Source organism: Stenella coeruleoalba, assembly GCF_951394435.1.
Source record: "Stenella coeruleoalba genome assembly, chromosome: 5".
Lineage (NCBI taxonomy): Eukaryota > Metazoa > Chordata > Mammalia > Artiodactyla > Delphinidae > Stenella > Stenella coeruleoalba.
In genome coordinates, this window is record NC_137150.1 from 136,349,852 (window position 1) to 136,373,468 (window position 23,617).

The 23,617-nt window shown below is 39.5% G+C and overlaps 1 protein-coding gene across 14 annotated transcripts in view; it reads left to right on the forward strand.

The window, feature by feature from the left end:
• Positions 1-23,617, forward strand: part of TTC3 (tetratricopeptide repeat domain 3) — a 146,188-nt gene that overhangs the window by 28,654 nt on the left and 93,917 nt on the right. For all 14 annotated transcript variants that reach the window (XM_079922753.1, XM_079922746.1, XM_079922748.1 and 11 more), the window contains 7 exons: positions 4,129-4,183; positions 13,196-13,358; positions 14,309-14,354; positions 15,168-15,288; positions 16,043-16,106; positions 18,277-18,337; positions 21,312-21,396. In XM_079922753.1, the coding sequence (XP_079778879.1) occupies positions 4,129-4,183; positions 13,196-13,358; positions 14,309-14,354; positions 15,168-15,288; positions 16,043-16,106; positions 18,277-18,337; positions 21,312-21,396 (595 nt within the window). The remainder of the gene's footprint in view (positions 1-4,128; positions 4,184-13,195; positions 13,359-14,308; positions 14,355-15,167; positions 15,289-16,042; positions 16,107-18,276; positions 18,338-21,311; positions 21,397-23,617) is intronic.

Genomic DNA, 23,617 nt, shown 5'->3' on the forward strand with positions numbered 1-23,617 from the left:
ATAAGCACACCCGTGGTTGTAGCGTTTTACACTCCTGCCAGCAGCATATGAGAGTTTTAGTTCCACATCCTCACTAACACTTCTTATTTTGTGTCATTTCATTTTGACATTCTGCTGGGTGTGTAGTGATACAGTGCTGTGATTTTAATTTGCATTTCCTTAAGTTGATTTAGCAGATTTAAGTTGAACATTTTTCACATGCTTATTGACCGTTCAGATATTCTCTTTTGTGAAGTGCCTGTTTGAATCTTCAGTCTTTTGCTATTTTTTTTTCTTTTGAGTTGAATGTCTTATTCATCAGTAGGAGGTTTTTTTTAAAAAATTCTGGATATGAGTCATTGGTCAAATATACGTATTACAAATACCTTCTGACACTCTGTGGCTTGCCTTTTTGCTCTTTATGTTCTTTTCGCAAATGGAAGTAGTAATTTTAATATAGTACAATTTATCAATTTTTTCCTTTGTGGTAAGCACTTTCTGTGTTCTGATTATAATCTTTGCCTACTCTACAAAATGTTCTTTCTTCTTCTAAAAGCTTGATTTTTTAACTTTGGTATTTAAATCTATTGTTCATTTGGAGTTGGTTTTTGTATTTTGTATGAGGTAGGATTCAGGGTTCATATGAATGGCCAGTTGACCCAGCCCCATTTCTTTTCCTTCTTTTTCTTTTTTTCTTTTTTCTTGGGCCCAAGACCGCCCCCCACGCCAGGGCCAGCCTTGGTGGGGCTGCTATCCCAGGGCAAGCGAGCAGGGCTCCCACTGCAGCCCTGCCTCTGAGGGACCAGGCCAGAATAGGGCCCTCCCCACACCCCGACTCCCACACCAGGCTCCTCGGAGAGCCTGTGAGTGGGGATCAGTCCGCTTCTCACCTCTCTGCAATCCTGGCGTTGCCTGCAGCTAATTCTGCTTCCCAGAATCCCCTACTCTGAGCTCCCACCACAGTGAACCCACCTCCTTAAACCTGCCCGTCCGTTGCTTCTTGGGCTGCTTTTCTGGAGTCCCCTCCCCTGGGTCTGGTCCTCTCCCCCAGTACCGCCTCTGGTCCTGAGGCTTCCAAAGCCAGCTCTGATGAGACAGCCTTGTTTCTCTTTGCTGCCCCGAGTCTGTCAGCATTGCCCTTGGAGACCGACAGGCCTCTGCCCTCGCCTCCAGCCCTCGCAGGTCCTCAGGCCCCAAACCCAGGAACCCTTCCCATCCCTACGCCCTCCTCTCTTTACCTCTGTGGCCTCTGCTGTCACCCCCTCCCCTCTGCTTGCTTGCCCCGCTTTCGGCCCCAGACCCTGTGCACTGTCTGTCCCCTCTACCTGGGACGCTCTTCCCTGGCATCACAGGGCTCCCTCCCTCCCTTCATTTGAGTTTCAGCACAAATACCACCTCCTTCTAGAAGCCTACCCTGACCCTTCTTCCTGAAAATTCACTCTCTCCACCTCAGTAGTCTTCACGTGGCTTAGAAATCACTTAGTTATTTGTTCCCATATTGTCTTGTCTCCCCATTAGAATGTCAGTCCCAAGAGGGCAGGGCCGTGTCCAGCTTGTCTACATTGTGTCCATAACACAGTGCCCGGCATGTAGTAGATGCACAAGAAATGGGTGGATGGATGGGGGAGGGGGAGGGGGAGGAGGAAGCCTTTTTAGCTTCTCCACTTGCTCGCAGCCCCCCACCCTCTTCGTGCTGCTGCCTCTGCTCTGCCTCAGGCATGTAGATGTGGAGGACACATTTATTCATTCATCCATTCACTCATTCTTTGAACGTATAACCAGTGAGCATCTCTACGTAGCAGGCTCTGCACTAGTTGTAGGGGTACCGAAGAGACCCCCTTCAGCCGACCCAGCCCCATTTTTTAAGACTATGTTTTCCCCATGCACTACAGTGTCACCTTTGTCATATAAATCAGGTGACTGTGTGTAAGGATCTGTTTCTGATTTCTGTATCCTATTCTGTTTGTTAGATCATCTATCTTTAGATAGCTTTTTATTTTTTATTAAAAGAAAAGTATATTTGGCCTTTTAGTAGGTATTGCTGTCTGGTAGGGTAAGTTACCTAGTTTTGTTCTTCTTTGTAATCTTTTTATTTATTTTTTTGTAATCTCTTTTTAAGAGTGATAAGTCCCTTCAGGTCTGGGTCACATGACTACCCCTAAACCTGTCAATGGAAAGGAGAGTAGGATTGCCATGATTGGTTTAAACTAATAAGGAATTCTCTCTAAATCTTGTAGTAGTGAGGTAGAACCTCACGATGGAAGTCTAGTAATCAGGTAGAGGAGGGGATAGCTGCTGGGTAGATTACCAACAGTGTTTGCTTAGGGTTTAAGATTTATTTTTTTATTTGCTTTTTAAAGATGAGAGAGATCTGAGCATATTAAAAGTCGATAGGAAGTTGCACAACAACGTGAATGTGCTTAATGCCACTGAACTTTACATTTGAAATGGTTCAAATGATAAATTGTATGTTATGTACATTTAACCACAATAAAAAAAATCGATGGGGTAGATTCTTGAGAAGGAATGGGTAATTTTACAGGTGAGAGAAGGGATAATTGATATGGTAAGGTTGGGTAGTTATATGGCACAAGTGGAGAAATTGCCCATATAAGGAAGAAGAAGACTTTTTTTTTGTGGTACGCGGGCCTCTCACAGCTGTGGCCTCTCCCGTTGCGGAGCACAGGCTCCGGACGCGCAGGCTCAGCGGCCATGGCTCACGGGCCCAGCCGCTCCGCGGTACGTGGGATCTTCCTGGACAGGGGCAAGAACCCGCGTCCCCTGCATCGGCAGGCGGACTCTCAACCACTGCACCACCAAGGAAGCCCAGAAGAAGACACTTATTGTGAAAGAGAAAAGGCAGGGCCAGATGTGGGTTTGTCTTTAAGTTTGGTTGTAGAAAATTGAGAGAGTTCTCTTTGATGTCTCCAGTTTACTCATTGAAATAGAAGCAGAGCTCATCTGCTGAGAGAAAGGGGAGTTGGAAGTTTGAGGAAAGGACGTAAGATTTGAAAGGATCATTTTACAAAGTTAGAGAATGATTTGGTCTGAAATAATTGGTTAACAATGTTGAAGGCCCCTTTGGGTTGTTGGAATCCTGAGTAGTAGTGCTACCTGTGTGCTCTGCTGTGTAATTTTCTCCAGCAGTACTTGGCTCCCTAGATGTAGTCATGGAGAAAGCAGGAAGCAGGGTTGATCCAGTGTTGGGTTTTGCCATAGAGCAAGATGTAAACATAGGGACAAAGAAGTTGTATGCATGGGAATATGCAATGATGAACCAACGAATCTTAAGCTAGATAAATAAGGAAGTTAAAAAAAAAAGAGAAAGTGGGTAAGTCAATGCGCTGGGCACCCTGAGGAGATAGTAGGAATAGTTGGACAAGTAAGATAGAAGGAGCTAGGTTATGGGGGAAAGAGTGGGATGCCTGAATTAGTGATTTTGGGCTTTGAACAGTTTTGAGTGGTGATAAAGTTCCCTGGGAGGGCGGTGGTGGGTGACTGAGCTGGGGTAGAGGAGGAGGTCATTGAATGTAAGGAAGCCAGGAAACTGAGGCTAGGTGTTAGACCTTAGTACTTGACCGTTTACAAAGCACTGCGCTTTAGCATAGTATCTGAAAACAGGAAGAACACAGTTATTAGCCTCATTTTACGGAGGAGAAAGTGGCCCCAGAGAGGTTAATAACTTCTTAACAGCCCCAGTGAGAATTAGTGATGGAGTTGGACTTAATCCCCATCTCACATCCCAACTTTGATGCTTTGTCCACTATAGCTTAGCCGATGTGTTGTGTAAAAAGATCTGGAAGTTTTATTTTCCGAGATCAGAAGTCTTGCTGACTTGCAAAAATAGTACCAAAAAAAACCGTACAAAGAATAACAAGAAGTTAGGCATAGGTAAGATGTAAATAGTTGTGTGCAGGAAGTACTCTGGAATATTAAAAGTAGCTGTTCCTGGGTAATTGTGGTTGTGACTCTGGGTGACTTTTTCCCTTTGTTTTACTTTTCTGTATTTTCCAAATTTCCTATAATGGACATATATTATGTGGATTAAAAACTAGATTATATATGGAAAATTATAGTCTAAATAGATATACAATATATAATGCCTTTAGTTTGAATATTTCTTCCTTTTTTGTTTTTTTTTTTTTTTAGAAATGCACTTGGTGATGGAAAGAGAGCTATTATTCTGAAGAACAATTGGACAAAGGTAGGTTTCTTTCTTACTTACATTGGACACATAGTGCCGTACAACTTTGTGAAAAATCTGTTTACAGAATGTAAATCTGTATGTAAAAATGCTGGATAAAATTAGGCAGAGCTCAGGAATGTGGCAGGGGAATCTTCATTTCCATGATCAGAGAGGAGATGCAGCCCAGCAGTAAGGGCCACATGTGTCTGAGGAGGACAGCAGTCCCTAGGGGCCGTGAGCATCCCTTATGGTTGAGGTAACAGCATCCACAAGTTCTGGATGGATTAAGGACCTGGCTGTGGAAAATGAGACTTAAAACCCAGAAGGAGCTGTAGGAGACTAGCTTTATAGCCTTGAGCTGGGAAAGGATTTCTTAAATAACGTACATGCACAGGTCAGTGAAGGAAAAAACTCTGATGAATTCGACTATCTCCAACTTAAAAATTTTTGTATGTCAGGACACCATGAAGGAAATAATTTGGGAGGAGATAGTTTGTCATATATAGAACATACATAACTGATAGGATTTATATTCAGAATATGCAAAGAACAAAGATAAATAAGAAACCCAGTAGAAAACAGGCCAATGAAATAAACAAGCATTTCAGAGATGAGGAAACCTGAATGGGCAATAGAAAAAGGTATATTGTTTCCTAGTAATTAAAACTGTAAAGAGATAGAAACCTAATAGAGAGAGCCTAACAGCCTCCAAGCAGACCCACATGTACACCCACAAGTGAAAAACAATGTGATGTTGAGTCCTTCAGATGAGCAAAAGTTAGAGATCGATAGTCCTGAGTATCAGTAGTGTGTTTATTAACAGGAACTCTCAATAAACCAGTGGGGTGTGAATTTGTCACAGCCCACTTGGAGAGCACTACGATGTGCGTATGCCGTGATTGATTCCAAGGGTGTGTAGCCCACAAGCGTTCTTGCATATGTGCACCTGGTGAGATGGACAAGATTGGTCACTGTGGTATTGTTTTAATAGCACAGAACTACAGATAACCTAAGTATACATTAATAAAGCAGTGGATGAGGATGGTTCTTTCGCTTGATCAAAGTTATTACTAGGCTCTATCTGACCAGCCTCCTGTCTTTAACACCCGTTATTTCTCCCACCTCACTCCTGCTGCTCTCTCCCTCGTTCACTCTGTTGGCCCGTTGGCCTCCTCACTGTTCTTACACATGCCAGGTCCACTCCCAGTCTGTACTTGCACTTCCCTCTGCCTAGAATTAGAGTGCCTTTCCCCAGAGCCTGAGCTAGCTCTCTTATTTCCTTTCATTGTTCACTGAAGGTTCTCTTCTCAGTGAAACCTTCCCTGAGCACATTACTGAAATGCAAACCCCGTCCCTTCCTAGACATTTGCTATTTTTCTTTGCTTTACTTTTTTTCCCTCTTAGCGTTTATCATTATTGAACATATGATATATGTTATTTAAGTTGTGTTGCTTTTTGTATGTGCTCCAGTACATTGTGAGCTCCCTGAGGACAGGTTTTTTGGTTGGTTGGTTCACTTCTGAATCTGGACTGCCTGACGGGCTGCCTGGCACATAGCAAGCACTCATAGTCAGTATTTGTTGATTTAATAAATGAGTTGAATGAATGGGTTGAAATGAGTAAACTGGCTTACCAATATTTATAGATTTTAAAAAGTGTTTACATATTTGTTTATAAGCCAGAGTGAATAGAATCATAGGATTTCAGAGCCCCCAAATTGTGATTCAGATGGCCTAGGAGTGTATTAGAGTCTGGGGATTATAAAATTCTCCAGGTGGACTTCTGCCTCCAAATATTGGAGTCACTTTTAAATGCCTCAGTTATAGATGAAGAAATTGAGTCCCAGAAGGGTAAAGTGACTTTTACAAGGTGTCATTGCAAGTGAAAGACAAAATAGAATTGAGAATCCAGCACTGGATATGCTTCTGTTTGAAGGTGGTGAGCTTGTTGCCATTTTCATCGTGAGTTGCTGTTGTACTTGAAACATAATCTCTGCTGATCATTGGGCAGGTGCTGTATAAATTAATTTATGGAACGAATGGATGATAGAGTTCATAATACTGAAACCTAGACCATGATACTGGTTTTCCAGGGATAACTTTTGCTATTTCAATCTATTATCAACTTAGAAAAAGTATACTAAACTTTCTTTTTTTGTTTTTTTAAATGGCTTTATTTTATCCCAGTTATTAAATAATAATTCAGCAGGGTATAATATTCTTTGCAGATGTTTGAGTCTACATTCTTTTGACTTTTTTTGCCACTGTTGACAAGTCTGCTATTTTTCCTTTGTAAGTAATCTTTTCTTTTCCTGGGTGTTTTAAAGATCTTCTCGCTGTCTTTAACGTTTGGCCATTTCATCACAATGTGTCTGAGGAATTTTCTCTAAATTCATCGTAATTGGGATAGCTTGGCTTCTAAAATCCGAGGATTCATGTCTTTCAGCATTTCTGGAAAATTTTCACCCTTAATCATTTGAATATTGCCTCCTTCCCAGTTTATTCTTTTGAAACGTCCATTAGATATACACAGTACATATGCTATCTTTCATATATCTTAAATTCAAAACTTTCTTAATTACATTGAGGCCTTTATGTAAAATGTTTATTCCTGGCTTAACTTATCAAACATAAAATATTCACTCTTTTTTTTTTTAAGACTTTATTTTCTTTAGAGCAGTTTTAGGTTCACAGCAAAATTAAGAGGAAGGTCCAGAGATTTCCTGTAAATTCCCTGCCCCCATGCTTGCATAGTCTCCCCCATTATCAGCATCCCCCAATAGGGCTATACATTTGTGAAAACTGATGAACCTACGTGGACGCATCATAATCACCCAAAGTCCATAGTTTGTCTTAGGGTTCACTCCCTAAGTGTTCCATGTTTTATGGGTTTGGATAAATGTATAATGACATGTATTCCACCATTATGGTTCATATAGAGTATTTTCACTGCCCTGACATCCTCTGATCCATCCTTCCCCCCAGACTCCTGGCAACCGTTGATCTTTTTACTGTCTCCATAGTTTTACCTTTTCCAGAATGTCCTATAGTTGGAATCATACAATGTATAGCCTTCTCAGATTGGCTTCTTTCACTTAGTAATATGCAGTTAAGGTTCCTGCATGTCTTTTCATGGCTTGATAGCTATTTCTTTTTAGCACTGAAAAATATTACATTGTCTGGATATACTGCAGTTTATTTATACATTCACCTACTGAAGGACATCTTGATTGTTTCCAAGGTTTGGCAATTACGAATAAAGCTGCTATAAACAGCTATGTGCAGGTTTTTGTGTGGACATACATTTTCAGCTCCTTTGGGTAAATACCAAGGAGTGCGGTTGCTGGATCATATGATCAGAATATGTTTAGTTTTTTAGGAAACCGCCAAACCTTCCAAAGTGGCTACACCATTTGCACTTCCACCAGCAATGAGTGAGAGTTCATGTTGCTCCACCTCCTGCCAACATTTGGCATGGTCAGTGTCCTGAATTTTGGCTGTTCTTTTTTTAAAAAATTTATTTATTTATTTATTTTTGGCTGCGTTGGGTCTTCATTGCTGCGTGAGGGCTTTTCTCTAGTTGCGGCGAGCGGGGGCTACTCTTCGTTGCAGTGCATGGGCTTCTCATTGTGGTGGCTTCTCGTTGCAGAGCACAGGCCCTAGGCGCATGGGCTTCAGTAGTTGTGGCTCACGGGCTCTAGAGCACAGGCTCAGTAGTTGTGGTGCACGGGCTTAGTTGCTCCGCGGCATGTGGGATCTTCAGGACCAGGGCTCGAACCCGTGTCCCCTGCATTGGCAGGCGGATTCTTAACCACTGCGCCACCAGGGAAGCCCTTGGCTGTTCTAATAGATGTGTAGTGGTATCTTATTGTTTTAATTTGCATTTCCCAGATGACATATGATGTGGAGCATCTTTTCATGTGCTTATTTGCCACTGTGTATCTTTTTTTTTCTTTCTTTTTAAATTAAAAAAAAATTTTTTGCCCGCATTGGGTCTTCGTTGCTGCGTGTGGGCTTTCTCTAGTTGTGACAAGTGGGGGCTGCACTTCGTTGTGGTGCATGGGCTTCTCCTTGCGGTGGCTTCTCTTGTTGCGGAGCCTGGCACGCAGGCTCAGTAGTTGTGGCACGCGAGGCATCTGGGATCTTCCTGGACCAGGGATCAAACCCGTGTACCCTGCATTGGCAGGTGGATTCTTATCCACTGCGCCACCAGGGAAGTTCTGTGTATCTTCTTTGATGAGGTGTCTGTTAAGGTCTTTGGTTCATTTTTTAATTGGTTGTTTTCTTAGTGTTGAGTTTTAAGAGTTCTTTGTATATTTTGGATAACAGTCCTTTATCAGGTGTATCTTTTGCAAATATTTTCTCCTGGACTGGGGCTTACCTTCTCATTTTCTTGACATTTCTTTCACAGAGCATAAGTTTTAATTTTAATTAAGTACAGCTTATCAATGATTTCTTTCATGGATCATGCCTTTGGTGTATTTAAAAAGTCATCACCATACTCAAGATCATCTAGGTTTTCCTCTATGCTATCCTCTAGGAGTTTTAGGTCTGTGATCTATTTTGAGTTAATTTTTGTCAAGGGCTTTAGGTCTGGATTCATTTTTTAAATTAGTTAATTAATTTTCATTTTTGGCTGTGTTGGGTCTTCGTTGTGGCATGCGGGCTCTTCGTTGCGGCGTGTGGGCTTCTCTCTAGTTGTGGTGTGTGGGTTTTCTCTCTCTAGTTGAGGCGCACAAGCTCAGCAGTTGCGGCACGCAGGCTTAGTTGCCCTGCGGCATGTGGGGTCTTAGTTCCTCAACCAGGGATCAAACCCGTCCGCTGCATTGGAAGGCGGATTCCTTACCACTGGACCACCAAGGAAGTCCCTGGATTCGTTTTTTTGCATGTAGATGTCCAGTTCCAGTATCATTTGTTGAAAAGACTGTCTTTGCTCCATTGTATGGCCTTTGTCCTTTGTCAAAGATCAGTTGACTATATTTATGTGGGTTCACTCATTTTTTTAAATTGAGATTTTTTTGATGGTTGCAAAAGTATTTGTGTAGATGAAAAACACAACTCTTAGTAAGTATTCAGAAAATTTGGTAACTATATATTGAGCTCATTTATCATTTTATTTTACCAGAAAGGAATGCTCATTGAAGGATATTTTAAACTTCAAAAACAAAAGCAGACTGTGCAAGATGCATTCTTTACTTTTATTTATTTTTTAATTTTTAAATAGACATTTTAAAATTAATTAATTAATTAATTAATTTGCCTGCGTTGGGTCTTAGTTGTGGCACATGGGATCTTTAGTTCTGGCTTGCGGGATCTAGTTCCCTGACCAGGGATCTAACCTGGGCCCCCTGCATTGGGAGTGCAGAGTCTTAACCACTGGACCACCAGGGAAGTCCCCATTCTTTTATGAGTTCTTTCATGAATCTGAGTCTATTGAGTCATTCCTCTAGGATATAAGCCTGTATAGGAAGATACTCTGTAGATTTCTGTGTGAGGGTAGACCATTTTTTCTTCCTTCTTTCCAGGTAGAGAAGACTGGTACAATGTCAGCTGTCATAGACATACTTTAATTTTTTAAATGATTTATTTTTTATTTTCATTATTTTTTTTATTGAGGTATACTGATTTACAATGTTATATAAGTCCTACACGTACTTTTAGGCTTAAGAGAGGGTGAGTCATTGTATCCCAAAGAGTGAGAATTTTTACAGTATAGTCAACAGATATTTGTTGACATTTCCAAGTGCATTATCTTTTGATGTTATGCAGGATACAAACCTCACAAATGTCCTCAAGAACTTTTTAATATTGAGGAGTATATTAGAATTCTTCTGTTTGGGAGTGACAAAACCTAACTCATAAGTAGAAGAGGGAATTTATTGGTTCATGTAATTGAAAAGTCTAGGGGGTCAGCTTCAGGCATGGTCAGATCCAGATCTGTACACATTTTTCTTTCTGTTTCTCAGTGGTGCTTCCCTGTTAGCATCGTTTTTAATCTTTTTTCTCTTTTTGCTCTGTCTGTTTCATTTTACCTAGATTCTATTGCTCTGTCCTCACATTGACTGGTCTTTTTCTTCTGCTATGTCTAATCTGCCTTTATTTCCATCTAATTTTTTTTTCATCTAAATGCTATAGCAGTCACCTCTAGAATTGCAGATTGAGTATTTCTTATATATTTCATGTCTTTTCTTAATATGTTCAGTTTTTCCCTTAGCTTCTGGAACATATGAAATATATTTATAACTGTTTTAATGTCCTTGTCTACTAATTCTATCATCTGTGTCATTTCTGGATTGTTTTCAACTGATTGATTTTTTTTCTCTTCATTATAGATCACATTTTCCGTCTTTGCATACCTAGTAGTTTTTGATTGGTTGCCAGAGATTGTGAATTTTACCTTGTTTGGTACTAATATTTTTGTATTTCTGTAAATACGTTTGAGTTTCGTTTTGGGATGCATTAAAGTTACTTGGAAACAGATTCTTTGGAGTGTTGTTTTAAGCTTTGTTGGGTGATATCATAGTGGTATTTGGTCTAGGGCTAATTTTTTCTGCACAGCTGAGGCAACTCTTTTGAGTACTTAATACTCCATGAATTAGGATGTTTTCCGCATTGGTCAGTGGGAACAGGAATTATTCCTTGCCCTGTGTCAGTGCTGACTACTGTTCCCTTTTAGTCTTTCAAGTGGTTCTTTCCCTGGCTCTGGTAATTGCCTCGCATGCATGTACTGATTGATACTCAGCTGAAGACTCAAGGGAGACCCTCTGAAGATCTCTGGAGTTCTCTGTCCAGCTCTCTCCTCTCTGGTCCTCTGCCCTGTGAACTTGAGCTGCCTTGGCTTTCCTGGACTCCTGGCTCTGTCTTCACTGAGACTGTGGTCTCTCCCTGGGTTCCTCCTCCGTGTGCTATGGCTTAGAATCTCTCCTTAAGTAAGCTGGCGCAATCATAGGGCTTTCTGTGCTTCTCATCTCTCAGGGATCACTCTCTTTTGTTGCCCGATGTCCAGTGTCTTGCAAACCTTCGTTTCATGTATTTTGTCCTCGTTTGTTTTAAGCAAAAGGGTATATCCAATCCCTGTTACTCTGTCTTGACCACAAGTGGTAATTAGAGCATAGGCTCTCTTGGCTTCATTTTGTAAAAGTGATATCCTAATAACTGATATCCTAGTAACTGTTTATTCTAGTGGAGAGAGAGCCTCTGTTAGCATTTATGTAGTATGACTGTGGAATGCCTCAGACCGATCCTGGTTGAGCCATGTACCCACCTGTGGATCAATTACTGTGACCTGGGAAGTGGTGCATTTGGATTGACCAGTCTCCTGGGTCACAGCTATGCTTCTACCCTGCCAGCCATTGTTGAGCCGGGGGCACTAGTGGGGTCATTACTGTGTGGAGTAGGACATGGTGGCACACAAGAGGAGGGGATGCTAGTCAGATGAACTGTATATGTGTTAGAGAATGAGATAATGTCAGAGAAGAGCAAAACTTTCTATGTAATTGGGTTCAAGAAACTTTCTGAGATACCTTTAATTTAAGCTTCATTCAGACAACTTCAGCAGAGAGACCTGAATAAACTCCTTTCTCAACTGATAGAAGTTACACTGGGTTTTACAGAGTTTAGGGAAAAGGACCCAGTAAAAGATGAGAAAGGTGAGTGGAAAAGAGAAAGAAATGAAGCGTTTTTTACAAATTTAGCGGGTAAGGTTTATAATCTCTCATAATTTCCTATGCTGTGATTATTTTTTAATGCAGTTATTTAAACTTTGAAGTTGATATATGCTTAGTGGATAGAACTTTGGTCCTGTAGCGTATCTGTGAGAACTCTTTATCTTATGCCTTCGGAGGAAAAGCAGAGTTTAACCAAATGCAGTCTGAATTGGGATCATTGATCTGAGCCTAAGGAGCCTGGCTAAGAAATGCTCTGGAACAGGTTGGGTTGGTGCACCACAGTAGGATTATATATGCTCTGAACCTGCATAAACAGAGGTCCTTTGGTTGTTTCTGGCTTCTTTTAGTGAAAGTCGCATCCTTCTTAAACGGATCACTTATTTCTGATTTCATATTTTCTCGTAGAATCAGAATGTTCTTTGTAAAATGTGTAGGAAAGAGCTCTGGACCTGGAGTCAAGATACAAGTTCTTTGGTTTGTCTCTAAATAAATGTGGCATTAGGCCAGTTTCTAGCCTCTCTCACTTGTAAATCACTTCTTAAATGGAGATACTGTGCCTAAAATGGGAGTTTGGTTTGGGAGTAGCTACAGGAGGGGTTGGCTGAGTTAGCCCCAGGTTTGGTAATATTAGCTTTCTAGATTAAAATGTTCATGCTTGATATAGAAGATTTCCCAAAATGCATAAATGGGACCAGCCAGAACTATGGTTCTGTAGCAATAAAGCAAGCAACCTGATCATTGGAATTAAGAGTAAATCAGTGGTTTTCGGATCTTTTCTTAAAGCCAAGAACTCTATACTTAGAGGTAAAATAATTAAAAGCTGATTAAGAAAGATGGAATTAATAGCTGCACCCCTTATCTGTGCCCATGCTCTTCAGCAGGGCTGCAAAACTACTGCACAGGCTGATTGTTCCTCCCAGCTCTAAAACTCTTTTGATTTCAGAAGTGTAGGGAGTGTAATGACTTAGAGACTATTACTGCCTAAAAGTATTTTGAAAAAAATTAAGTTATTTATAATGCATCATTTTTATACTTAATTTGGCATAAGAATAATGTATTTCTTTCTTACGTAAAGTTGAATTATTTTCTTTGGGGGGGTGTACAAAAATCTCTTAAGCAGAGACACTGATCTCTAGTCAGTTGTTAAAAATTATTATGAATACTATTTGTAGCTTCTCATTTAACTCATTTAGGTGACTTTATTTCCTGAGAGGTATTAACATTTTTATTTATTTTATTGATAGGATCCTAATGTAACATTTTAAGTAACTAATCAGTTTTCAAGCAAAATATTTTTTCCTTATCTATTTTCTTGAACTAAAGCATATTTTTGAGAAAAATTTGAATTTATCTTTTTGGAACAGGGTCATTATCGTTATTGTGCTGCTCTTTCTATGCTGGGGGAATATGACTGGGCCCTGCAAGCAAACATAAAAGCTCAAAAACTCTGTAAAAATGACCCTGAGGGAATCAAGGATCTAATTCAGCAGCATGTAAAGTTACAAAAACAAATAGAAGACCTGCAAGGTATTTCACCTAAGATTCTTTTGGTTACAGTCAAATTCCCTTTAAAACTTTTGAAGGTGGGTTTCTTGGATTAATAGAGGACCATAAATCAATTCTCAGATGATTTGTACTTCCTTTATGTTATTTCGGTTAACTCAGTTACGTTTTTCATTTCTATTCATGTAGAATTTTGTTAGTATTGTATTCCAATAGGTAATAATAAATGATTTGTACTTTTTATTTGGAACAGCAACAAATTATTATTTATTCTTCTGTAGAAAAATATACTTTCTTGAAATTTTGAATGAAGTAAAGCCTTTTGAAACAAAGTTTAAGATTTTTTTCTCCATTATTATACTTATTTCCTAAAGAAAAGGCCCTTCAATAGAGTTGTTTGATGTTTTTGCACCAAGTTCGTGGCTAATTCTGTAGCATGCTGAATGTATGTATATACATAGGTACATCATAAATTAGTGTGCAGGCTAGGAATTCCAGATTTTCATTTTACCCTTGTTTTCTCTCCTAAGTCGTTTTGCTTTCCCAGTACCTGAATGCTTTCACTCTATGCTTTCAGCATATAGATCTTTCCTGTTATTTCTTCTTTGGGTAGTTAGTGTCTTATGAAGCTGAGCTGAGCTGTCCTATTTCACTAACAGATGTTGTCATCCAACAGAACATGATTATAAGATTGTGAGCTCCTTGAAGACAGGTACTGTCTCTGATTGAGATTTATATATTGCTGCATCTAGTCAATGATCCCATGATAATGAGATGTCAGATAAGGTTTGTGTAACATTTTGTTGACATCATTCTAAAACTAAAAACATCTAGAAGTGTAAAATTGTTTAGGTTTATTTTTCAGTTCCCTAAATTTGATATTCTTACTGTCAGCTTAAAAGAGATGTGAAAATCTTTTAAAGTATGTGTTGCCAGTCCCCTGATTACTATGTGTGTGTGATTCATTTTTGTAGGTCGAACACCAACTAGGAATCCAATTAAAGCCTTCTATGAAAGCAGGTGAGTTAATATCAGATCAGTAGCTGTTACTCGGAATGGTTTTGCTCTGTGAGTTTCAGAATTGCTGTTCGATGCTTCAGTAGATAATAGCAACCACAGTAAAGTTGGAGAGGGAAGGATGAGAAGAGGTTTTTAAAGTGTTTGTAAGATCAGGCGACCTGTGATTTGCCTGATTGGTTTTGCTTACTGTTTGGCTGAACTCTTTGCATATATATGTATCGGAGATCCATGGCCTAAGCCTATGGGAGAAGAGGCGTGAAATGTTAATTGGATGTTACTGCGCTTGAACGCCACCAGTTTAGCCACGAGGTCCCTGGCAGCAGAGAGCGGGGCTCAGTCTGTGCCTTTTACCCCGCACCTCTGTCCTGGAAACATCTGCTTCCAGCCTCCTGATACCTTTCCAAGGCTAAGACACTTCTGTTAGAAATAGGCAGCAGGTAGACTTGAGTGTGCTCATAAGGAAGCAGATAGCAGCCAGGAGTCTACGTTTTTCACTTGGCAGTTAAAATAGAGTAAGCTTTTCCCACATGCTTAAATGCCTAAGATGTTGAAGCTGTTAAATTTATAACAGCTGTTAAATTAGAAACCAGAATACATTTCTTGAACTGTTCGTAATCTATTTGGAGTTTTTAATACCAAATTTAAAGTCATATTTATGTATGAAACCCAGTCTCACAGGTAGGGATTCTTTTTGAAACAATATTACCTTGCTTTCAAGGTAAAAAGGCTATACTTGCTGAAACCTCTTTGTTTGAAGGATAACTTTTTAAAAATAATTTTTTTAAAACGATTATTTCTTTTATTACCACTCAGGGCCTACATACCTAGTTTATCAGCACCTGCATTTAGTACTTCACTTAACTTTGTGGAGACTGAAAAAAATTCCAGAAAACCTAACCACGAAATGGCAAACGGTGGTAATCAGAATCCAAAGGTAAGCTCAGTTAAAAACTAAAATTAGAATTATTTCAAGTATAGGTAGTCTTATATTTTTACAAATATTTTTGTGATAATGGAAACCAGTATGCACCTCTGAGCCTATAGCCTGGCTCTGTGATCAGTGTCCCAGATGACCTGTGTCTGAGTTTTCCTGAATTGTAGTGTACTCAAAGCTCAGCAGGTATCACCAAGTTCACATTTATATTTCTTTCCAGGGTTTGAGGGGAAAAAAGGGAATTGGTGTTTTCGGGTTAGATATGTAGTACGCATTGCAGGGAACTTTCCCAACCCGCTGTAAAGTCCTTCTGTTGTTAATAATGAAAGTCTCAAAGAAGCTGTATTCAGTTAGGGAGAGGAGAATAAGGAAAGATGTGATAGTATTGTTCAGTAGTTATCAGTTTGTTTTTTTTGTTTTTTTTGTTTTGTTTTTTTTGTTTTTTTTTTTTTGCGGTACGCGAGCCTCTCACTGTTGTGGCCTCTCCTGTTGCGGAGCACAGGCTCCGGACGTGCTCCGCGGCATGTGGGATCTTCTCAGACCGGGGCACGAACCCGTGTCCCCTGCATCGGCAGGCGGACTCCCAACCACTGCGCCACCGGGGAAGCCCCTATCAGTTTGTTTATTCATTTGGTAAAGCTGAGTATTTTAGGCACTTGGATAAATTCTTTGCTACTCAGTTTTATTATTTAGCTATTGAACTTTTCATGGCTGTATTTTTTTGAAAGTGTCACTAATTTTATTTTCTTGGTAGGTGGCAGATGAAGCTTTGAAGGTAGATGATTGTGACTGTCATCCTGAATTTCTGCCACCATCAAGTGAGTCTTTTTCCCATATGTAAATTGTTGCTGAATTAGCGTAGTGTTGCCTCAACTTCTGTGCCCTAAAATTCTCACAAGCCTTATATTTGCTATCATTCTCCTTTTACTTTACAATGCTTCTGTGTCGAGAAAATATTGAATGTTTATTTGTAATCAATGCTCAGTCTTTTCATATTGTTTAATAAATTTAATTTTGGAAAACCAAATAAAGGAATGGAGAAGAAAAATGGCGCTCTTCGTGGTCTGCTACCTAATTTCCACTAGGCCAGTGTTTCTCAACTTTTATTTCATCATCTACCCCCACTCCCAGAGCCTTTTTAGACACTTTTTTCCCCTAATTACCCTCCCCTTGTGAAACTTTAATATCACAGATACTGTTTATCTGTTTATGTACTGTATGTACATGTGTGCTTTATATATAAAAACGGATTTTTTCATCTTCCAATAACCAGTTACGACTTTCTTGTGGGTGATGTCACCCCTGTTGAGAATGGATGCTTTAGCCTAATACTAGTTTATTTAAATTGTATGTGCTTAGTGCATATGTTTATGCATCTAGAAAATACGCAGACACACAGCCAGACCTTGTCTACTTGGCATCTTTGGGAAACGAAGGGTTCCAGAGAAGTGGACACGCATGCCTCGTTTATTTCTCAGTCTCCGTTTATACTCCCAGCTTTTGAGAGAAATCGTTCTAAGTGGGTTATTCTTCTCTGCCTTTTAAAACAGAGTTTGAGAGAATTCAGCAACTCAAAGTTGTTGTTACACACAGGTTACTTATCTCAAGCTTTCATGTGCTCCTTTCAGAGTTATTGTGGTGAGATTGTTGGCCTTCTAGTTAGTGATCCTGTTGCTCTCTTTTCCTTCCACCTGTTTTTTGGTTCATTTGTTTATTTTTTTCAGTGTTTTTACTTCTGGCAGCCATTTCTGTCTTTTACTTCCTGCAGCTCTATCTTCTCTTAGGCTCCAGTGCTGCGTATCCAACCACTTAACTACTGGTTAGCACTTCAGCACAGTTACAAAGAGGGGGAAACGCAGGTGTTTGTCTTACCTGATGTGACTTTATAGCATGTGAAAAATCTTTGAGAATAAAACTGTTTTTTTGAAAACAGCTTTTAATTTATTTGTATTTCTTAGACCATTATTATCAGATAGCACATTTAAATAATTTAAATACCATCCATACGTCCGCATCTATATTCAGTCAAAGAAATTGAGGTCCCAGGGTTAGATTAAATAATTTTGCCCTAGGTCACACAGTAGAAATCAAATTAGAACTCTTCTTTCTTTCTAGAAGCCTCTTTTGTTTTCTGAGGCCATCAGAGCTCAGGCTCTCATCCCCTCCCTAATACATAGGCTCTGACTTGCCTCTGCTATCTCTCCCAAAGCTTCCATCAGAGACACCCAGTCCCTATTGCTGTGCTCTCTTCTACACAACTTTGCACGTGTGACTCGCCTGCCCCAAAGTGTACAGTGGCTCTCTCCTCCTTTCAGTGGGATAAAGGCTGAGCTCGCAGAGCTGGGGAGTCAGAAGCCCTGGGCCTGTAAACACTCATACCAACCTGCCTGGCTTGCAGCCCCTTTCAACCTATCCTTACTTAACTCGCCCAGTCACACAGGTTTACGTAGTGTTTCTTAAAATAAAACTTCATTTGACCCATTCTTTGGAAATCCTACTTGTTCCTTAAAACTAAATACAAATGCTGCATCCCCACTAAGGTGTTTCCCAGCCACTCCAGCTTAAGTGATTTTTCCCTTCTAGGAGTTACAAGAGCAGTTACTATGGAATTAACATTTCAGTAACAATGCATCTTCTTTTCTTCTTAACGGGGATTGTTATTTAATTGGTGAAGTGACTGTCTTTTCTTCCCATCTGATTGTAAACTACCTGAGAACAGGAACTACACCTGTATCTCTTCTATATCTACTATAGGACTAAATGATAATCGTCATTATAATCTTTATAATAATTTTATAGCATACATAGGGAAACATCATCAGTAGCTTCTTTTTTTTGGCTTACCTGTTTATAGTTAGACTCACATACAGTGTTGCCTCCTTTGCTTTCTTATTCCAATTTACATTTTTAAAAAATGTTTTACTTTTACTTTCAAGCTTGTAGATTTTTATGTACAGATTTCAGGAACAAATACTTTTGTATTCACAGGTCAGCCTCCAAAATATAAAGGAAAACAAAAATCCCGAAACAATGAATTGGAGAAGTTCAGGTATGTTTTTTAATGTAAGGGTTTTTTGTTTGTTTGTTTCGTTTCGTTTCTGTAATGCCCTCCTCCCAAGAAAAAAGAAAAAAGAAAATTAAATCTCTTTCTAGTAGTAGCTGCCTTTACACATGTGTACTATGATAAGTAGTAAAAAATCCCTTTCAAATAGCACGGCATGTCTTTATTAGGAAAGGGTCATTTTTGACTAAAGGAGTATTAATCCTGGATGTTAATACTGATTTCTGAAAGTCATATAATACGAGATATATCAGTATTAATTTCTTAAAATTCCAAAATACAGGCTCATAAGAGGAAAAAAGATTCAGATAAGTATAAAGTGAAAACTTAGTCTCCTTCCCTGTTTGCTTTATTTTCCCTCTCTCTGACTCCCTTCTCTAGTGCCTTGCTTTAGAAACTTGCTGTTAGCAATTTCTTGGCCATCTGGGAACTTAACTTTGCATACACTGGCGTGGCTATCTGTATATTCATAGGCAAGGATTTACTAATGAACCGACCACTTACAAAATTCGTTCTACCAAACATCCCCCCCAAATTAGCAGTAGGAACTCTTGCCACCAATCTTTAGAGTTAACCCCCATTAGCTACAAAGATATAAATTGATTGCAAAGTGAAATTGTAAATCTTATAACAGATACAGAAATTCATGAAATCAATGAAAGTGGTGCTGGAGAAACTGCAAAGCCATTTTTGCCACAGTTCCACTAGTTTTCAGTTTTCTCTTCATTTCTTAAGGCTGATTCTTTGATAGGTGCTTAAAGGAGAATGATTTGAATATCAAAGCACTAAGATAAATTAGTAAAGCCCTATTTTTTAAAAATGACCCTTTTCTGATGGTGCCTCAAAAGTTAAATACAAAGCAAGGCCATAGTGCCTTTTGTTTTTCTGTTATTTGTTAGAGAAGTCCTGAGTCTTCCTCCTTGCCCCCCTTCCCTCATCATAAAAGGAAGCCAAAACCCAATACATGCTCATTCTTTGAATGCACAGTTATAACTTTAACCTGTTGTGTTAAAGATAAATTTATTTTCCTGATATTTTGTTTCTGTTTTCAAACTGAATGCTCTTCTTGATTATGTCTACTTCATGAGGTTATTTAACAATTAAATGGGACAACCACATAAAATACTTAGAGCAATAGAACATGGTAAATGCTCAATACACTTGAACTATCATTATTATTATTATTATTTTTTTGCGGTACGCGGGCCTCTCACTGTTGTGGCTTCTCCCGTTGCGGAGCACAGGCTCCGGACGCGCAGCCTCAGCGACCATGACTCACGGGCCCAGCCGCTCTGTGGCATGTGGGATCTTCCCGGACCGGGGCACGAACCCGTGTCCCCTGCATCGGCAGGCAGACTCTCAACCACTGCGCCACCAGGGAAGCCCTGAACTATCATTATTGTTAACACTATAGTTTTCATTGTTGTTGGAACTATTCTGGCCTACAGCTTGCTTTTATCTCTTTCAAAATGCCTTGACTACCTTTCCATATCAGACCATGGAGATCTACATCCTTCATTTTCATGGCTGCAGGATATTTCCTAGTATAGATGTGTGTGAAGGAGAAATTTCTAGAGTGGAACTGCTGTCAAAGGGGATGTGTAATTTTAACTTTGATAGATACTGCCAAATTCTCCTCTCAAAAAATGAGCAGTGTTCACACTCCTACTAAGCTGTGAGAGGGTGTGGTATAGTAAAGATATTTATATATTCGGTCTATGTCCCCAGTTCCTGGCACAGGGCTCCTAGGACCCTTGGAATTTCCTGAATGATGAGAGAGTCTTTCGTTATTTATAATGAGCCCCTTCCTCTCTACTTGAGTTTATACTAATAAAGTGACCCAAGGTTGGGTCCCTACCTTCAGGATTGAGGCTGGTCACCAGAAAAATAAAGTGTGTGGTTGGTTGGAACTTTACAGCCCCACCCCTGATCTTTGGGGAGAAGAAGGGAACAAGAAATGGAGTTTAGTCACCAGTGTCCAGTAATTAAATCATTGATGCCTGTGTAATGAAACGCCAGTAAGAACCTCTAAACATAGGGGCCCAGGGAGCTTCTGGTTGGTGGCTACATCGAGATGCTGGGGAGATGGTGCACTCTGGGACTGTGTGAAAGCTCTGAGGCACCCCCTTCCCCTACACCTTCCCATGCATCTTTTCCACTGAGCTGCTCCTGACTTACATCCTTTACAGTAAACTGGTAATGGTAAGTAAAGCGCTTTCCTGAGTTCTGTGAGTTGTCCTAGGGAATAGTTGAACCCAAGGGGTAGTCATGGGAACCCCTGAATTTGTAGTCGGCAGGGCAGAAGTATGGGTAGCCTGGGTACCCCATTGTGGCTGAAGTGAGGGCAGTCTTGTGGGACTGAGCCTTTAAGCTGTGGGGCCTAAGTTCTTAACTCCAGAGTTGGTGTCAGAATTGAATTGTTGGACACTCAGTTGGTGTTGGAGAATCGGTGTGGAAAAATGACAGGTATGTGGTGTCAGAAAACACCACCTGGAGTACCTGAATCTTTCTTACCCTCACCAGCATTGGGGGTCAGACTTTCTGAAAAGGTTATATCTTATGAACAGATTTTCATATGAGATGGATCATCTTTGCAGTGTTTTGGGGCACATTTCTTGTTTCATGATTTGTTGTTACTCATGACTTTAGATTTGTAATAACTTTAGGTAATCAGTGTAAATCCACCAATTTCTTTCTTTCGTTTTTTTTTAAAGCTGTTCTTTTATAACATCTGAATAATCAGTTCATCTGGTCCCCTTTCCCCAGTAAATTTATAGGGATTTTTATTGGATTTAGAAATTAATTTGGAGAGAATTGGCATCTTGGTAATGTTTCTATTTAGGAACTTGTGACTCCCTATTTACTAAGTTTAAAATGACCTTCAGTAAATATTTTTTTATTTATATAATAAGCAGGATTGTTTTATTTTAAAATAATTCAAAACAGTGCTTTTCTCTTTTAGTTCTGGTTCACAAGGGAGTTTACCAGTAGATTTGAAAAACATCTTGGAGAAACAGTTCTCTAAATCCTCCAGAGCTGCACACCAGGTAAAGGCAAAGGCTTTTCTAATGGAAAAGCAAACTCTTTGAACATAACATTTTTCATATGAATTAAGTCTAATTGTGTACATCTCTAAAGTTTTTTTTTAATAATTTTAGTTATGAACATATAATTTAATAGATGATTGCTAAGAAACCAAATCGTCACTAATTTAGGTTTTAACTTGGTAAGTGTGTGAACCAGAGGTTTAACTAATGGTTAATACTGAATACAAAATTGTTTGTGTCCCATAGATTTAAAAGGAAGAAGCAAGTCTTCCCAAAGTGTTAACTTTTAAGTTAAATATTTTAAGAAGGTTTAAATCATTTTAAAAGGTTTAAGCACCTGCGGTTTTATTACGTCTACTATAGAACCATTAAAGAGCAAACTTTTTATTCTTTGAATGATTTATCATATAACTTTCTATATAAAACTGTAGTATTTGGTAAGTAATGAAAAATGCACATTAAGGGGGAAGAGATGAATAGGCACAGCACAGAGGATTTTTAGGGCTGTGAAAATCCTCTGTATGATAGTATAAATGATAGATACAGTCATTATACATTTGTCCGAACCTATGGAATGTACAACACAAAGAGTGAACCATAGGGTTCATAGGTAAACTATGGACTTTGGGTGATTATGATGTGTCAGTGTAGGTTAATCCTTCGTTAAATAAAAAAAAAAAAGCACCCCACCCCATGTATGTATATTGGGTTGGCCAAAAGGTTCGTTTTTTTTTAATTAATTTATTTTTTTGGCTGCGTTGGGTCTTCGTTGCTGCATGTGGGCTTTCTCTATTTGTGGCCAGCGGGGGCTGCTCTTCGTTGTGGTGCTCAGGCTTTTCATTGCAGTGGCTTCTGTTGCTGGGGAGCATGGGCTCTTGGCTTGCAGTAGTTGAGGCTCATGAGCTCAGTAGTTGTGGCTCACGGGCTCTAGAGCGCAGACTCAGTAGTTGTGGCGCATTGACTTAGTTTCGTGGCATGTGGGATCTTCCTGGACCAGGGCTCGAACCCAGGTCCCCTGCATTGGCAGGCGGCTTCTTAACCACTGCACCACCAGGGAAGTCCCTCATTTGTTTTTTTATGTAAGATGGCTCTAGTAGCACTTAGTTGTCTTTAACTCCATTCGAAACAGTTTTGATTGTATGTGACAGCTGTCATATCAGTGTGCATTTAAAAAAAAACTTTTCAAAATTGGTGAATTTTTTTGTAATCATTTTAATATTGAAGATGGAAGAAAACAATGTTTTCAGCATATTACACTTTATTATTTCAAGAAAGGTAAAAACGCAACTGAAACGCAAAAAAGATTTGTGTAGTGTATGGCGAAGGTGCTGTGACTGATTGAACATGTCAAAAGTGGTTTGCGAAGTTTCATGCTGGAGGTTTCTCGTTGGACTATGCTCCATGGTCGGGTAGACCAGTTGAAGTTGATAGCCATCAAACTGAGACATTAATTGAGAACAGTCAGCGTTATACCACATGGGAGATAGTCGACATACTGAAAATATCCAGATCAAGCGTTGAAAATCATTTGCACCGGCTTGGTTATTTTCATCTCTTTGATGTTTGGATTCCACATAAGTTAAGCAAAAAACACCTTCTTGACCATATTTCCGCATATGATTTTCTACTAAAACGTAATGAAAACATTCTGTTTTTAAAACAAATTGTGATTGGCAATGAAAAGTGGATGCTATACAGTAATGTGGAATGGAAGGGATCATGGGGCAAGCGAAATGAACCACCACCAACCACACCAAAGGCTGGTCTTCCTCCCAAGAAGGTGGTGATGCGCATATGGTGGAATTGGAAGGTAGTCCTCTATTATGAGCTCCTTCTGGAAAACCAAACGATTAATTCCAACAAGTACTGCTCCCAGTTAGACCAACTGAAAGCACTCCATGAAAAGTGTCCACAATTAGTCAACAGGAAGTGCATAATCTTCCATGAAGATAACGCAAGACCGCATGTTTCTTTGATGACCAGGCAAAAACTGTTAGCTTGGCTGGGAAGTTTTGATTCATCTGCCATATACAGCAGATATTGCACTTTTGGATTTCCATTTACTTTGGTCTTTACAAAATTCTCTTAATGGAAAAAATTTCAAATCCCTGGAAGACTGTAAAAGGCACATGGAACAGTTCTTTGCTCAAAAAGATAAAAAGTTTTGGGAAGATGGAATTATGAAGTTGCCTGAAAATTGGCAGAAGGTAGTGGAATAAAA